Raw genomic sequence first — 15,542 nt, forward strand, 5'->3', positions numbered from 1 at the left:
CTCTCGATGCCAATGGGCTGCGGCACGGGGATGCCAGGATCTTCCTCGGCGGAGCGGAAGTCATCAGTGCCGAAACGTCGCGAGAAGGTGATGGAGTGCGGGACCTCTTCCGCTTCTCTTTGAACTTCGCCTTCTTCGGTGCGGATGCTCGGGTCCCTGAGTCATCCCGACGTTCCTTGGCGGGCGTATCCACTGATCCTTCATGGGATCGTTTTGTGGAGGGGCCTCGCTCGATCGGCGTTTTGGTCAAGACTGGTGCCACATTGGCCGATGTGACCGTCGGGGCCACAGTGTCTGCCATCGTCGATGCCGACGGGCCCGATGCCGATCTTTGTGGTCGAAGTGCAGACTCGGTTAAAGCCGCCGAAAGCCGCGTCGCCCGGTTCTTCCTTGTTTGCTTGGAGGCAATGTGGGCAGGACTCCACGCAGTGCGCTTCACCCAAGCAGAGAAGACACAGGGAATGGCTGTCTGGGGGGGCAATCTTCTTCCCATATGAGTGGCAGTGTTTGAAAACCCCCCGTCTTTCCATAGACGCCAAACACAAAAAAACCCACTCAGAGTTCTCCGAGGGGAAAAAATGGGGGGGAAAGCCCTGAGGGGCAAATCCAACAACCACAAACTGGTTTTTTTTACTAACTAACTATCTAATAACTAACTAACTATCTACACTAAGAAAAACAACAAACGGGCTATATACAACGATAAGGCAAAAAACCAACTATCTCACCGACCGGGGACACGAAAGGTGGATCCTCTCCATGCAGCGGTCAGAAAGGAACTGCCAGGATCCCCACACTGGCGCCGGTGAGCATGCGTGCTGGGACGCCCGCGCATGCCCATTGGCGCCGAGCGCGGAAAAATCCCGGGCTTTTCAGATACTGATTCGGGGATCGGCGCAGGCGCTCTATCTCATGAGTTTGAAGCACAGAGAGCATGAAGAAGATCTGGTACAAAATGTTTTTAGATGGTATATTACACCTAAAGAAATGGCAAAAGCTAACAAGAGCTACAATGCAAGATGCTGGAAATGCAAAAGTGCAGATTCAACATTCCATCATATGTGGTGTTTCTGTGATAAAGCAAAACACAAAATTGGATAAAGATCTATGAAGAATTTCAAAAGATATTTAAAGTTTCCAGTGAATCAAAAAAACACGCTATTAAATATTACCATCTAATATATAAAAAACCTCATAGGGAACTAATTAAATATATGGTAATGGCGGCAAGAGTGGAATTTGCATCTAAATGGAAAACTGAAATATGTCCAGAATTGACTGACTGGAAAAATAAACTGAGTATGCAACAATGGCAATACTAATCTTTTACTTGCATAACAAACAAGATTCAGAATTCCAAGAAAAATGCAATATGTTTTTTGAATATATAGATCAAAATCAGGTAGGAAAACTTTAATGATTAAAATAAGAATTAAATGATAAAATCCAGAATGATTAAGAGGCAGAATTAAGCAAAATACGTCTATAATGGTTATGATGACCAAATGTTAGAAACGTTAGGAATGAAAAAATAATAGAATACAACAGACCAAAGCAAAAGTATATAAGCATTCATAATGGAACAGAGTGAGGTCTGTTCAACAATTTCATAGATAGAAAGATGTGGTCAGTTACAATTTAATAGAGAATACTGATGATCATAAATGACAGTATTTCTCTTTTATTAATATTTATGCTTTTGTCCACCAAATACAACTATGCAGAAGTGCAGTAATATAGTATTTCTATCTCATTTTTCTTCCATGTTTGAATTATTTATATGTTAGCTAATATAAATCTATTTTTTTTAAACTGCAGCTTTCTAAGCTAAGGAGCCTGTCTTATATTTAACATCTGACAGGGCATGTATAGAGGGAGGGACAGAGGAATTGCATTTTACCTCTTTTGAGTCCCTTGCTCAAGCATACTTGTGAAACTTTCTTTTTAATAAATGTTTTATAACTTTTCATCCTGGTAGTGGTTTTGTGTGCCACATAGATCTCCGCTGCCTTGGACATGCTATTTTAAAAGGAGTGCTATGAGGAAGGGGAGGGAAGTCAGTTGGCAAGTGGTACTCCCCTAATGGTGCATGAGGCAGCAAAGTGTCCCCGTAGTATCCAGACTCTGGATAATGGGAGATACAGAGCTGGAGACACAGAATTTGGAAGGGAAGCTGGGAGTCCTGTTGGGAAAACCCAAGAAGGCAGGGTGGAACAGGGCAGAAGGACTGTTTTGCCACATAACATTTTTGTGGTCCCAACTGACTTAGCCATGGCGAGGCCTTGACATTTTGCTGCCCTAGGTGAAAACGCTAAAAATCCTTCCCTTTCTCTTCCCTTTAGTTGACTGTCTGGGACTTCTCATTCATCTCAGTTGGCCATACAGTTCCCTGAACCTTTTTACAAGATCTTCCATTCACTCCTCTGTAATTCCAGTCTCTAATTCCAAGCCTTGTTTCAGAACAGTTGCAACAACTCTGATTTACAGCATGCAAAATTTAAGCCACTGCTATTCTAGAATAACTAACATTTTAGGACACAATTTGAGGCCTGTTAGAGTAGTACTTCAGTGTTGTGCCATCTCTTAACTAATGCAGACACATATGCTGGTGACTGAACACAATATAGTTAACAATCATGGTAGATTAATGATATATTCTTTGTCATTTACAGAAACTGCACCTTACTCACCACTTTTTCCCTCAGTGACATGCATTTGGGTGCATCTTTTAAGCCTTGCAGTATTAAACTCCAGAACAAAACGTATATATTATGAATGATCTCTTTTTCACAGCTTAGGACTTGCTGGGGGTGGGTTATTGCAACTTACTGGCAATAAGCCCAAACATGTCCAGGCATTTTCAATTAGCTTCCTTCCTGCTCATGTCATGAATTCAGGGCCTTACATACATTAAAAAGAAACATTCCTTTTTGTGCAGCCTTTTCACAAATCATGAAGGCCACAGTTTCAAGTTCTCCTTGGAGATGGCAGGAGGGGTGGTTGGATGCAGGCACACTGTGCCTCTGCTGCTTTGTCATGTGGAACAGTTGCCTTCCCTGTACTCAGTGGTTACCATGGTGACTGAGCTGTACTAGTTGATCTGCCTCTGAAAGGTACACAAGCAAGAAGTCTATCAAGTGTATATCAGGGGGGAGGATGAGAGGGGGGTGGCCAGGAAAGCAAGGAGATCAGCAAACTTTGTGGAGTGGTTCTTTAATAATGTAGATTTCCACCAAATGCATTCTCACAACATAAAACTGTAATGAGGTAACAGAAAATTTGCATCTGTCAAAGTATAAAACCAATCCCAGTCAATCCAGTTTGAACTCAGCCTACTCAGATACTTTTAGGAATGCCAGTTACATGATGATGGATGCTGTGCTCAGTTATCATAATTTTCATATATACACACAGAATGCCCAACTGGAATGTGACATTTGGGACGTCTCTTTGTCATAAACTCACTTTTTAAAAATCCAGCATTCTGAGGCAAAGTTTTAGGCATGGATACTATTGCTTTTTTTCCCTATCTGAATCTCATAGTTTGCCATATTAACAAGAAAAAAGCAGAAAATTGTTCACAGCTGCAAAAGCTTGCAACAAAATAGTTTTCTTCAAACAATAAGCCACTAACCTCATGCCACTGCCACAGAACAAACACTACTGCAGATGTTTTTACTAGCAATAATGTCTGAAGAATGGAACAATTTTGCATTTTGAAGTGTTCTACTAAACTAGATATTAAACGCACATTCATACAATGCTACCCCAATGGCCTTTTTAAAATCAAGAAAAGCTAATTCCAGAGGGGTGACTGCGACCAGAGAGTCTCTCTCTCTCTCTCCTCCTCTCTCTGTCTGTCTTTTCCTATCCATTATCTGCCTACTCCAAACTGCACCTCAGCAGTTTGTCGCCCATAGGATTCCAAACGTATGCGTGTCCGTATCTGGAACTCCATATAAGAAAAAGTTGTTGGAGGCCAATTTGGTGGGCAAAAATGGAAAGCAGTCAGAAGCACCTCCTCCCATTGTCCATTTCCCTTCTACAGAAGTACTTCTTCTGTTTATAATGTGCTGGTACCATGTGTCTCACTCCGTTTAAGAGATCCCGGACTCCCATGTGTCTCAAGCAGGTCTTTGGAGAAGTGGCATATAAATTACCTAAATAAATAAATAAGGTCATACATGTGTGTGTAGTGTCTAATTTTGACATATTATCAAAATCTTAATTACCTTAAGATGAAGATGTTTTTCAATGATAAATGAACAAGAACAGTATTTGCAGTTATCAATACAAACTTACGGATCAAAAGCTGCGAGTAAGAAGTTGAGGAGTAAACTGATGGATTGCTCTACATTGATTTGGTGGGTTGTTGGCATGCGTTTGTTGAGTTGGTAAAAAACTGTGGATAATACAGCTTCCAGTCGAGCTATGTTCAGTTCTATGTTCGGATCCAAGTTGTTCAGAGAATTTTCCCGCAGTGCTTCTATTACATTCCAAATGTCCACTAGGTGCACTGTGTATAATACAAAAAACAATAATCAGATAAATGCCCATAGAAAATAATATTTCTCTACCAAGAAGAAGAAGAAGAGATTGGATTTATACCCCGCCCTTACTACCCAAAGGAGAACAGCTTACAATCTCCTTTCCCTTCCCCTGCCCACAACAGACACCCTATGAGGTAGCTGGGGGCTGAGAGCTCTGAGAGAAACTGCCCTTTCCAGAGCAGCCTCTGACAGAGTTATGGCTGACCCAAGGTCACTCCAGCAGTTGCATGTGGAAAAGTGGAGATTCAAACCCAGTTCTCCCAAACAAGAGTCCACACACTTAACCACTACACGAAACTGGCTCTCACCTAAAGCATTATATAAACACACATATAGGATTGCTCAAAATTATAAAATATTCTGCATCTCAAAAGACTACTGAGAATAATAAATAAATAAACGGCAAATGATATGTGTATGTGTATGTCCCCCTTGGGAAACTGAGATCTTGAAGGACAATGTGCACTTTCCTTTTGATGGGATTCAGCTGACCCCTTGCAGACATGGTTAACAGCCCAGGGATTATAATGGATGCAGTACTGCTGTTGAAGAAACAAGTTATTGTTTTGTTTATTGGTTGTCCCATCCTGTTGACTGTGTTTGACTCACTTTGTGTAATCTGCTTTGAATCTCAGTGAGAAAAGCAGGCTATAACTGAATAAAGTGATTCTCCATTGTTCCTGTTGCTTCTTCACTCCAAAATGACCCTCAGCTTTTCCTTACAAAGGGCCATCATGATTTTGTTATACACATACTTTGGCTTTTAGTCACATGCCAGTGTCAGGGCTGGGGCTCTTACCTTAGCTCCTATCAACTGCAACCGAAACACAGCTGCTCATAGCACTGACTATCATTTTAGGATAAATTATAAACAAAGAGGATTTTGTAATTTTGTTGATATGTTCAGAGGGAAGTTATCAGAGGATGTGATTTGGACTAATGTAAATTGTTCCTTACATACAGACTCAAAGGATTTTCAAAAGAGACCAGGTCTCATCAGTGTAGGATTTGTCCTGTGGGGTTGCTCAGGATAAAGTCATATCCCCAATGCTATTCAATCTTTTTGTAAAACCCTTAGAAGCAATCATTTGTAGTTTTGAAACCGGGTGTCAGCAATATGCTGATGACCCCCAGCCATATATTTCTCTATCCAAATCTTCTGGAGATATGGTAGAAGTTGTCAACCACTGCTTGCCTGTTGTGGTTAAATAGCTGAGAGTGAATTAACTGAAACCAAACTCTGAAAAGACAGATGTAAGGGTGGTTAGAAAGGGTGAGGTCTTAAAGGATACTTTGCTTCCCACCTCTGGTGGAGTTCAGCAGACCCTTGCTGATTAGGGGTTATACTGGATCCAACATTATAATTGGAGAAACACATTGATGCAGAAGCAAGGAACACTTTCTTCTTCCTTTGTTTAGCCACAAAGATGCCCACCTCACTTGACTCAGCTGATCTCTCCAGCTGGATTCATGTCACAGTAACATCGGGACTAGACTATTGTACTTCACATGAAAGCCAACTTGGAGACTCTAATTAGTACTAAATACTGCAACTGGGTTATTATTGGGAGCTAGATAGAGAATTACACCCATTCTGCAGTGACTGTACCCATTGACCATTGGTTACTGAAATCAATTAAAGTTACTGGCTATTGCATGGCCTTGGACCCTCATATCTACAAGGCCACCTTTCCTGCTATGCTCCATCACAACAGCTCCACTCATCTGAGCAGGGCCTTCTGTGAGGCAAATGGGTAAGATCAACAACTGTCCATATACATTATTCTCTGTCAGAGGCGTCACTAGGGTGGGTTGCACCCTGGGGTGTAACTGATTCAAGTCACCCCCCCCCCATTGGGCATCACCCTGTTTGGAGGGCTGCGTCACCCCCTCCGCACACAACCCCGCCCACTTCACATGGCCCCTCCCTCATCCACCCTCTGGTAACATGACCAGCCCCCATAATCCAAGATACCAGTTTTGCAGCATTTAAGTTTCCCCCACTCACCCACACGCTTTTAGCTGAGCCGGCGGCAGCGCGGCCCCGGTTTCAGAATCCCGGCCAGCCCACACACAGCAGCAGCGTTCTAGTCCCAGGGCCAGCCCCTTCCTGTTGGGGGGGTCATGGGTCAGTGCCTGGGGCCAATGAGAATGCTCTGGGGGAGGGCCGATGGCCCCCTTGGCCCCGCCCTAGTGACGCCGCTGTTCTTTGTCATGTTCCCTCTTCTGGAATCGCTTGCCTAAGGTGATCAGAAACATTCTCTTGCCTCTGTCATTCTGCAAACTATGTAAAACACCTTGTTCAGAAAGGTGCTTTTATAAAGGTAATTTGTTGTTGTTGCAATAGTATGTATAAAAATGAAAGTAAACGCGGCACTGGCTGAACTCGGCCCGAGCTGCAGAGGAAAACTGACAAGTGTTTTTCCTTGGCTTTAAAGGGCGGGGGGAACCCCACCGCTTAAAGCCAAAGAAAACCAGCAATTCCCCTATCCTGCACAGGCTGAACTTGGGCCGCGCTGCAGAGAGAAACTGACAAGTGTTTTTCCTTGGCTTTAAGGGGGGGGGGAGTCCCCCCCCTTAAAGCTAAGGGAAACCAGCAATTCCCCTATCCTGCACTGGCTGAACTCGGCCCGCGCTGCAGAGAGAAACTGACAGGTGTTTTTTCTTGGCTTTAAGGGGTGGGGTTCTAGATCTTGGTTCTAGATTTGTTTATATTTTGCAGACCCCATTATAAATGCTGAAACACACCTACAACCAACATTTTGTTTAAATTAGTGGGCATATAGCCAAATGCCTCTAAAAATTTCAAGGACCTGCTTCTCATAAAACTTATGCCCATTCATGTTGCCATAGAATGAGAGTTACTCTACCTAAGATAGTTATTAAGGCCTTGTTTTGATGATCAAAATCCCTTTCAAAAGTGTGCAGCGCACTGAGTCGAAATTAGCAGATATGTAGAGGTAATTGATGGCCAAACATTTATAGGAAACATCCAAATTACAGGAATTTCCATATTGTATGGAAGGAAATCCTGTAATACAGGGGTGGCCAACGGTAGCTCTCCAGACGTTTTTTGCCTACAACTCCCATCAGCCCCAGCCAGCATGGCCAATGGCTGGGGCTGATGGGAGTTGTAGGCAAAAAAACATCTGGAGAGCTACCATTGGCCACCCCTGCTGTAATGGGTTTTGTTATGTGAATTCTCCTTCTAATCATCCAGATATTTTAATGCACAAATGATGTGCTGACCTGCCAAATTTCTGCAGAAACCCCACACTACTGGCCTCCAAATCATCCTGTATGCAAGGTAGTAAAATGTTTTAAATATATTTGGTAGTGTCAGATGTGTTTAACATCTCTGAGAAAAGTCATCTTGATAATCAATCCATTTTTAATTATTTAAAAAATTAAATTTTATTATACCTAAGCTGTACTTCCAGACCTACCATATTATTGCTAATTACTTAGAGTGTACAATGCAAAGAAATCAGATTGTGTAATATGTACATGGATTAAATAGTGAATTAAAGATTAATTAATTTGTAGAATTCAGTGTCACGGGATATAATGAATGCCACTTGTTCAGTTGACATTTAAAGGAGATAAGATGAATTAATGGAAGCCCATGGCTATTAGCCAGGATGACTAAATGAGACCTATGTGTTCGGAGACAGTAATTGTTGTATTGTCCACCATACTTTTAATATTATGAATGCAGATTCATAAACATTAGTTTTATTTAAAGATTAATATACTATGTATACACATACAAACTGTTCTTTATACATTTTTCTGATATTTTCTTTATTGGTGTGGCCCAAGAGACAAGTCTGTTCCTATTTAGAAAGCTCAGTGTGCTCCAGTATTTAAAAGGTATACTATGATGACAGTAACTCTCTGAATGCCAGTGCTATAGGCCTAGAATAGAGGGAGGCTTTGGTCTCCATGCTTTGCTTGTAGATCTTCTGGGGGCATGTGCTTGATCACCATGTGAAACATGATATTGGACTACATGACCCCTGTTTTTATTCAGAGTAACTATTTCTAAGCAAGTTTAATTTTATAGTGCAACACAGACCTTCAAAACCTAGAAGTCTTAAAGCTTCCAGTAGGAGATGTTATTTCAGCACTATTTTCAGTCACTTTCTATATGTCACCTTCTGTTGTTGCTATTCTATGAAACCTAAGTTTCCCATAACTGCAGCAATAATCTGGAAAACTGGTACTGTGCAATAAAAATAAACTGCACAATCAGAATTAAGTGTACAGGTTGTGTATACCTCAGATAAGTCTATGGCCATGATTTGCGTAATTTACTCCAACTACAGAATTCTTCAGTATCATTGCCTTGTTTGTGGTTCCTTAATGCTAGAGGTATGGTTGCCAACAGGCCAGAAGAAAAATGTTCTGTCTCTTTAATAGACATTTAATGTGTAGAAATTGGCAGTTTAAGATTTTCATGGTATGGCACCAATTGGTAAATAGCATCTCATTAAGCCTCTGATGAGGACAGGTCTCCCCACCCCCCACACAGCAGCTGATAACCATAGGCAGAACAGTAGAGTTGCCATGTCTGGGTGGGAAAATACCTGGATACTTTGGGGGTGTATCCAAGAGACAGCAAGGTTTGGAGAGGGGAGGGGCCTCTATAGTACAATGACATAGAGCCCACCCTTCAAAGCAGCCATTTTCTCTAGGGGAGCTGATCTCTGTTAGCTGGAAGTCAGTTGTAAAAGCGGGAGATCTCCAGGCCCCACCTGGAGGCTGGCAACCTTAATATACTATAAACCATATACAGCTAAAATTCCATGGAGAATCCAGGCTATTGAGATAGGGCCCTATCCTTCCTCTTCTTCCAAGGAGCTTGGGAACTGTTGACCTCCTGAAATTACTACTCTCAAGACTACAGTGATTAGTTCTCCAGGAGAAAATGGCTGCTTTGAGTATGGCATTATATGCTGCTGAACTCCCACCCCTCAAAGTCTGCCCTCCTCGGTCTCTACCCCCAAATCGCCAGGAATTTCCCAACCTGGTGTTGGCAACCCTGCTAAACAACCTAAGCTAACTTACATGGTTGAGGCAGGAAAAAAACTATGTTTGGAAGGGAAGGGAAGCATGCAAACAGGTAAGTCATGTTGGTCATGGCAGTAACATAAAGAGTGGCAGGAAAGGAAGGAGAATGGCAGAGCACACAAGCAGAGAATAAGACAGGGGTAACCACTTCCTGATCAGTTGTTGCCAAAGGGCTCTAGTGACACAAGATTTTTAAAAATCCAGGTTTTAAAGAACTTTGGAGGGAAGTAAGTTTGAGAAAGACTGAAGAAAAGCCAGAGAAACCCCTGAAGATGCTGTGTTGGTATAGGAAAAAAACCCACTCCCCCCAAATATTCCATGCAGATAACCGGTTTGGAAGACCCCTTCTTCATACTGGATGTTAACAAGCGAAAGAAAACAAAGGTCTCTCCATTGACTAAGAGAGGGTATATATTTGGTTTGTAGCTATACGCATAGCAGAGATTCTAGATAACTTCATTTTATCATCCTATAAATGATTTTAACCTAATTACCACCTCACTCCATCCTCCAATATTGGGAGAAACAACGCTTTAAGGAAAAATGAAAACTCATGCCTGCTTTACAGAGTTAAGATCTGGCTGAGATCCAGTAGAGTGGAGACAAGAGTGTGTGTAACTCCAGTAACTGGTAACTGGTACAGAGCCAGGTGACTGATCTCTCTGGTAGGGAAACCTCCACCCTGAGACATTACTGCTAGGAAGTCATACTATGAAGTCATATGGTGCCACACAAATGCCCTTATTGTTTCAGAGGTAAGCTGCCTATGTATGGGACTAGGATAGCTGTTGCTGGGTACATGCATGTTTGTGGTTCTGGCACCAATACAATGCAAAGAGTTTTGATCTAATGCCCTTATTAGCATCCCATAGCATGCATATGAGCATAGGGGATTGTTTTTTAAAAGTATTATAAAAGAAGCCCAAGTTTATTATCTGTATTGTTCGATCTAATCCTGTTCTCGCAGCAGTCATTTCCTCCCCCTGTCCCTGGGGGGCTTTTGATTTTTAAAAAAATGGCACTAGAATGCCATTGTATCAATATAATATTATACCAAGATGTGTACCATGTTCTCTTAATTCCCAGCATTCATTAGAAAAAGCAAGTATCTAGTCTCTTCAACTGAAGAGATACAAGGGGAAAGGCATATCTCTGCAATGGAAGGGTCTAGAGTCTTTCTTTCAGAGCTGGGAATTCAGAGAACCTAGTACACATACTGGTATTATAGAAATATAGCAATATTCTAGTGCTTTAAAAATCACAAAAACTTCAGTGGCATGGGGGAGCACTGCTGGGGGACTGGAGCATGGAAACTGATCACACAGAAGCACTGTTGTTGCCACAATTTCTCAGAAGCTGTACTGGCAATGGGGAACCCATGCAAGCCTATCCCCCTGTGGAAACCACCTAAGTTTTTCTGCTCACACCAGGCACTTCTGTCAATGGAACAGAATGTTCTTGCCTTCCCCCTCCTGCTGCTACCCACTGAGCTCCATGAAAAGCTGCTCCCAGGGGCCAGGGGTCTATGCATGAAAGGCAAATTGGAACAGGAAAGGGAATTAGTGGAAATTACAACACCTTTACACTAGCAAAAAATTTAGTCTGGATCCAGTCTCAAGAACAGAGATTGGAAATTCTGTTAAAATCATAAAGGTTCCTGGGTGGCTTAACAGGGATATTATAAATAACAGGCTTTGAATTTAGCAGGAGCTCACAGGAGCGCAGCTTATGAACCTTTCTGAGGGTTCCCCCTCCTTCCTCCCACCAACCCACCTTGTCCATTGAATAGTAGGTGCAGCTGCATAACAATCCCTGGATTAGGAGACCGGGTAGCCAGCCAGCCACCAGGAGCTTTGCCATGCCCCAGTAGCCCTCACTAACCTCTGGAGAAGCCCTCACCACCCTTTCTCCACTTCTTATGTGATTTTGGGTGGCGGGTGGCTTGCTGGCCTTTTCACTGAGGGGGGGAGTGGCCCAGGCGTCCTGGGTGAGCGAGGCCTGCTTAGGCTGGTTAGAGATCCAGCCAGCCTAAGCAGGCCTCGCTCGCCTGGGGCTCTCCTTTCTTGCGTTGGGTTGCTTTTAGATGGTGTGTGGGGGGGAAGCATATGCTAATGAGTTATGCTAATGAGCTCCACCACCTATTTTTCTACAAAATGACCCCTGATAAATAATATAAGAATTGTAAAACATGTTGGCTGTAGTGCTGTATTGCTATTACACGTGTCACAGTGAGAAGCATACATGCAGTTGGAGGTAACTTTGGAATTTTTACTTTAGCAGCTTGCATGGCTGAACAAGTAAGCTGCTTTTCAGTTTGAAAGTGGTTTGTCTATTTTAGCCATGCACATAATGGCAGGAACAGAAAACTTCAAGGACATTTCTTCCTGTATGCATGGATCTTCCTAATGTGTCTTTGTACACTGAAAAGTGCTACATAAATAACAATTTCTTTAAACATCTCTGAAGACAATAATAACATAAATTAAACAGTAAATCACTGGGGCCAGATAGCAATCATTCAAGATTTCTTAAAGAACTCAAATGTGAATTTGTAAGCTAAAATATGTAATATCACTAAAATGAGCTTCCTTACCTGAAGGTTGGACAATTACCCATTTTTAATAGCCAACTTTTAAAAAGGGATTGGGGAGAGGAATCAGGAAATTGCATACCTGTCAGTTTAATTTCTGACCAAGATTAATTGATGGAAAGTATGAAGGGTACAGCTGTCAAGTGTAGCGAGCCAGTATGAAATAGCAGCTAATCAGGCAAAGGCTGGGGAGATCCCGATTTAAATCCGCATCACGCCTTGAAGGTCTGTGGGAGACCTCACATCAGTCTCTCAGTTTAACCAACCTCACATTGCTGCTGTGAAGATTTAGTGGAGAGGGAAGAACCATGTATGCTATCCCAAGTTCCTTGGAGGAATGACAGGACATAAATGCAATAGAATGACAAGCTCTGCAGGAGAAAGTTCATGCTACATATAAGCAAAACCACTTTAAAGAGGGAAAATTTTATTATGGTAACATATACACTGAATTACTTCCCCCAAAACAAGGTAATACAAATTATAGCAGGTCTATAAATGACATTACGACAACCACTAGATGGCACTGTGCATATTTTAGTAAGTGCTACATACACACATGCTTTTATATATTAACTATGTGGTGTCCTTATATTAAAATAAGCCAAAATCTATGGATGTCAGCTGCTCTGTCACAAAATAAATGATATCTATGCATCTGCATGAATTTTTGCATACAGAGCCATCCACTCTATTTTTGAGCACCCATGTATATTAAACAATCTATGAAGTGAAAGAAGAAAAATAATAATTGAAAATTATCATTGGAATAGCTGAACTCTCCAATGTTGGATGCGATTGTATTCTGAGTTTTATTTCTTGTGTCACAAGGCTGGGCTCCTGGTAGTATCAACCAATGAAATGCAGCAGTTCGGACCCTAAAACTTTAGAGTTCCTGCCTGGTTCAAATCTCACTTCAGCAATGATCGTGAGGTAGCCTTTGAAAGCCACCATCTCACTGACAGTCTCACATACAGATACACAAGCAACATCTTACCTCACAAGACTGGTGTAAAGATTACTAAAGCAACATATGCATAGAACTTTAAACACTCTCAAATTAAAAAAGAGCATTGAACTATTATGGAATCCAGAAGACTTTAGCATAATAGTGTCATTGGAGCATGAGCGTATATTGCCTCAAGTTTCATGCCTTTTGTGATTTATGGGTCTGGAGTGCCTCTGTCTGTTTGCTATGGGGTTTGCACACTGAATGTCAGGTAAGCAAGACATCTTAGATGTGAAGTCTACAGAAAGAATATTAGGCCATATTAGACCACAAACACTGCTTTGTCCCTTGATTCAAGGCCTGAGATTGGAGAAGATGGTTCATGAGAGCAATGGTTTATAATTTTCCTCAGAAACACAACAAAATGTTCTAGAATTCAACACAAAGTCAGTACACTGAAATAAAAGCAAGTTATTTGCTGCTTTAATTATAATGGGATAGATCCTGGGGATCAGTTCTGCTAGTAAAGATGAATTCCTCTGATGGAAGGAGCTTTTCCATGAAGCAAAGTTCACACTGAGGAAGGGTTCTTCTGTTAAGAAAGCAACTCTGCTGCCAGAACACACACAGCCAGAACAAAAGTTGTTTTTTTTCAAAAAATTGTTCTGTTTTGCTAAGACTGCTGCAAACAACCTCAGAACCTAGATGCTTCTTGAACCTCTTTCATGGTTTCTCCTTTCATTATGACTACTGAAAAAAATTGTTTTTGAGCTTTTATGAACAAGCATGCAGTTCAATGTTTAAGAAAAAATGTAAACAAAACCCATAATTCAGGCTGAGGAAAGAGTATGAATACAAAGCATGAAAATTAGTACCAAGTGAAAGGGAAAAAATGAATCTAAACAAGAGGAATACTGAGTTTCAATGGTGTTTTCTACATAGGGATAGGCAGAATGAATGAAGTATTGTGGGCAGGAGCCCTTGCAGTTACCCAACAGCATTACTGGGCCTGGGTCTCGCAGCTGGCACCACACAACTGATCCCAGAGGCTGGCATCACATAACTCAGCTAGAGGTTCCCCAGCTGCCTGAGGAGAAAAGGAGGGAAAGCTGAAGACAGCAGGTCAGATAACACTTGGCTGTCTAGTGGGCAGGAAGGAAAGAAAGAAGAAGGAGAAAGGCTATGGGGACTGCAAGGGAAGGGGAAGAGAACATAGTGAGGAAGAGGAAAATGAGATTCCTCTCCTCAAGCTGTTGCAGGTCTCTACTTGTTATATTTTATTCTGAACATGGCCCCTGATATAGATCCTTAAATCTGTAGATTAGGACTATGTTCAGATAAAGAAAGCTTTCTATAGATCTGAGGGAGCCCCCAGGTTTGCAGAAAAATCTGAAAATGAACAAAAGTAAGGGGACTTTTAAAAAACCCAACCCCAACTTATGAGGGGAGAAAGCATTGCCTGCCATTTGGAGAGGTGTTTAGCAACCCAATCAATAGTAAACAGCAGCAGGAGATGTGAAGAAATGAAAAGGTTAGGAAACAGGAGCAAGGACAAGTTCCAGCTATCCAAGAAACCAACCCAGGTGGAAAAGGAGGGCTGGCCAAGCCAAGTAGGCAGCAGCAGGTGTAGAGGCGGTAGAAGAGAAGGGAAGAGCTGGTGGCAGCACAGGTGGGTGGGTCTATGAGACAATGGGGAACAGAGGTGGCCAAACCAGCAACAGAACCAGCAATGACACTACAAGCAGTATGGAAGGGAGGACCTGATGATGATGCAGGTGTGTGGGTAATCAAGCAAGGAAGAGGAATAGAAGGGCAATAGAGCAAAAGGCAAGGGGGCAGAAAGAAGCAGCTGGAGGAAGAGAGGACCAGTCGGGGGATGGGATTTCCCCTATACCAGAAGTCTTGTGGGGCCCCAACTTAAGACCATGACTCTATACTTATTTGAAGATGTCCCTTAAAATCAATTGGATTTTCATGTAATCATGCTAGCATTTATTAGGTTTGGGGGAAGTTTAAGCTTTTGTCATAAAACTTATTTGGCTACTACATATTCTCTTTCTGAATTTACATTATTTTGGCTGCTTGATATGTTTCTTTTAGTTGTACAACTGTGATGTGCTGATTCTTTACCCATCTCCATTTATTGACTAATACAAAAATCTACCTTTTATTGCCACAGAAGCATCTCAGCAAATTTTTATATTGAACACTAACACAAATGCACCAGATAATCATAACAGGCTAAAGAAAAGCGAAAAAGCTCAAGTTAACACAAAGAATACTAAGCCAACAGCAATGATAGAAAAGAAAGTAAACTAGAAAAATGAGAAAGAAATGGGGTAAAATATAATACCCACTGACATTTATGTATTTATAGTCT

The 15,542-nt window shown here is 41.8% G+C and overlaps 1 protein-coding gene across 1 annotated transcript in view; it reads right to left on the reverse strand.

Moving 5' to 3' along the window:
- The window catches only part of DTNA (dystrobrevin alpha), a 297,236-nt gene that overhangs the window by 104,471 nt on the left and 177,223 nt on the right, over positions 1-15,542 (reverse strand). The window contains exon 4 of the mRNA XM_060243836.1: positions 4,303-4,516. Within this exon, the coding sequence (XP_060099819.1) occupies positions 4,303-4,516 (214 nt within the window). The remainder of the gene's footprint in view (positions 1-4,302; positions 4,517-15,542) is intronic.

Source organism: Heteronotia binoei, chromosome 7, assembly GCF_032191835.1.
Source record: "Heteronotia binoei isolate CCM8104 ecotype False Entrance Well chromosome 7, APGP_CSIRO_Hbin_v1, whole genome shotgun sequence".
Lineage (NCBI taxonomy): Eukaryota > Metazoa > Chordata > Lepidosauria > Squamata > Gekkonidae > Heteronotia > Heteronotia binoei.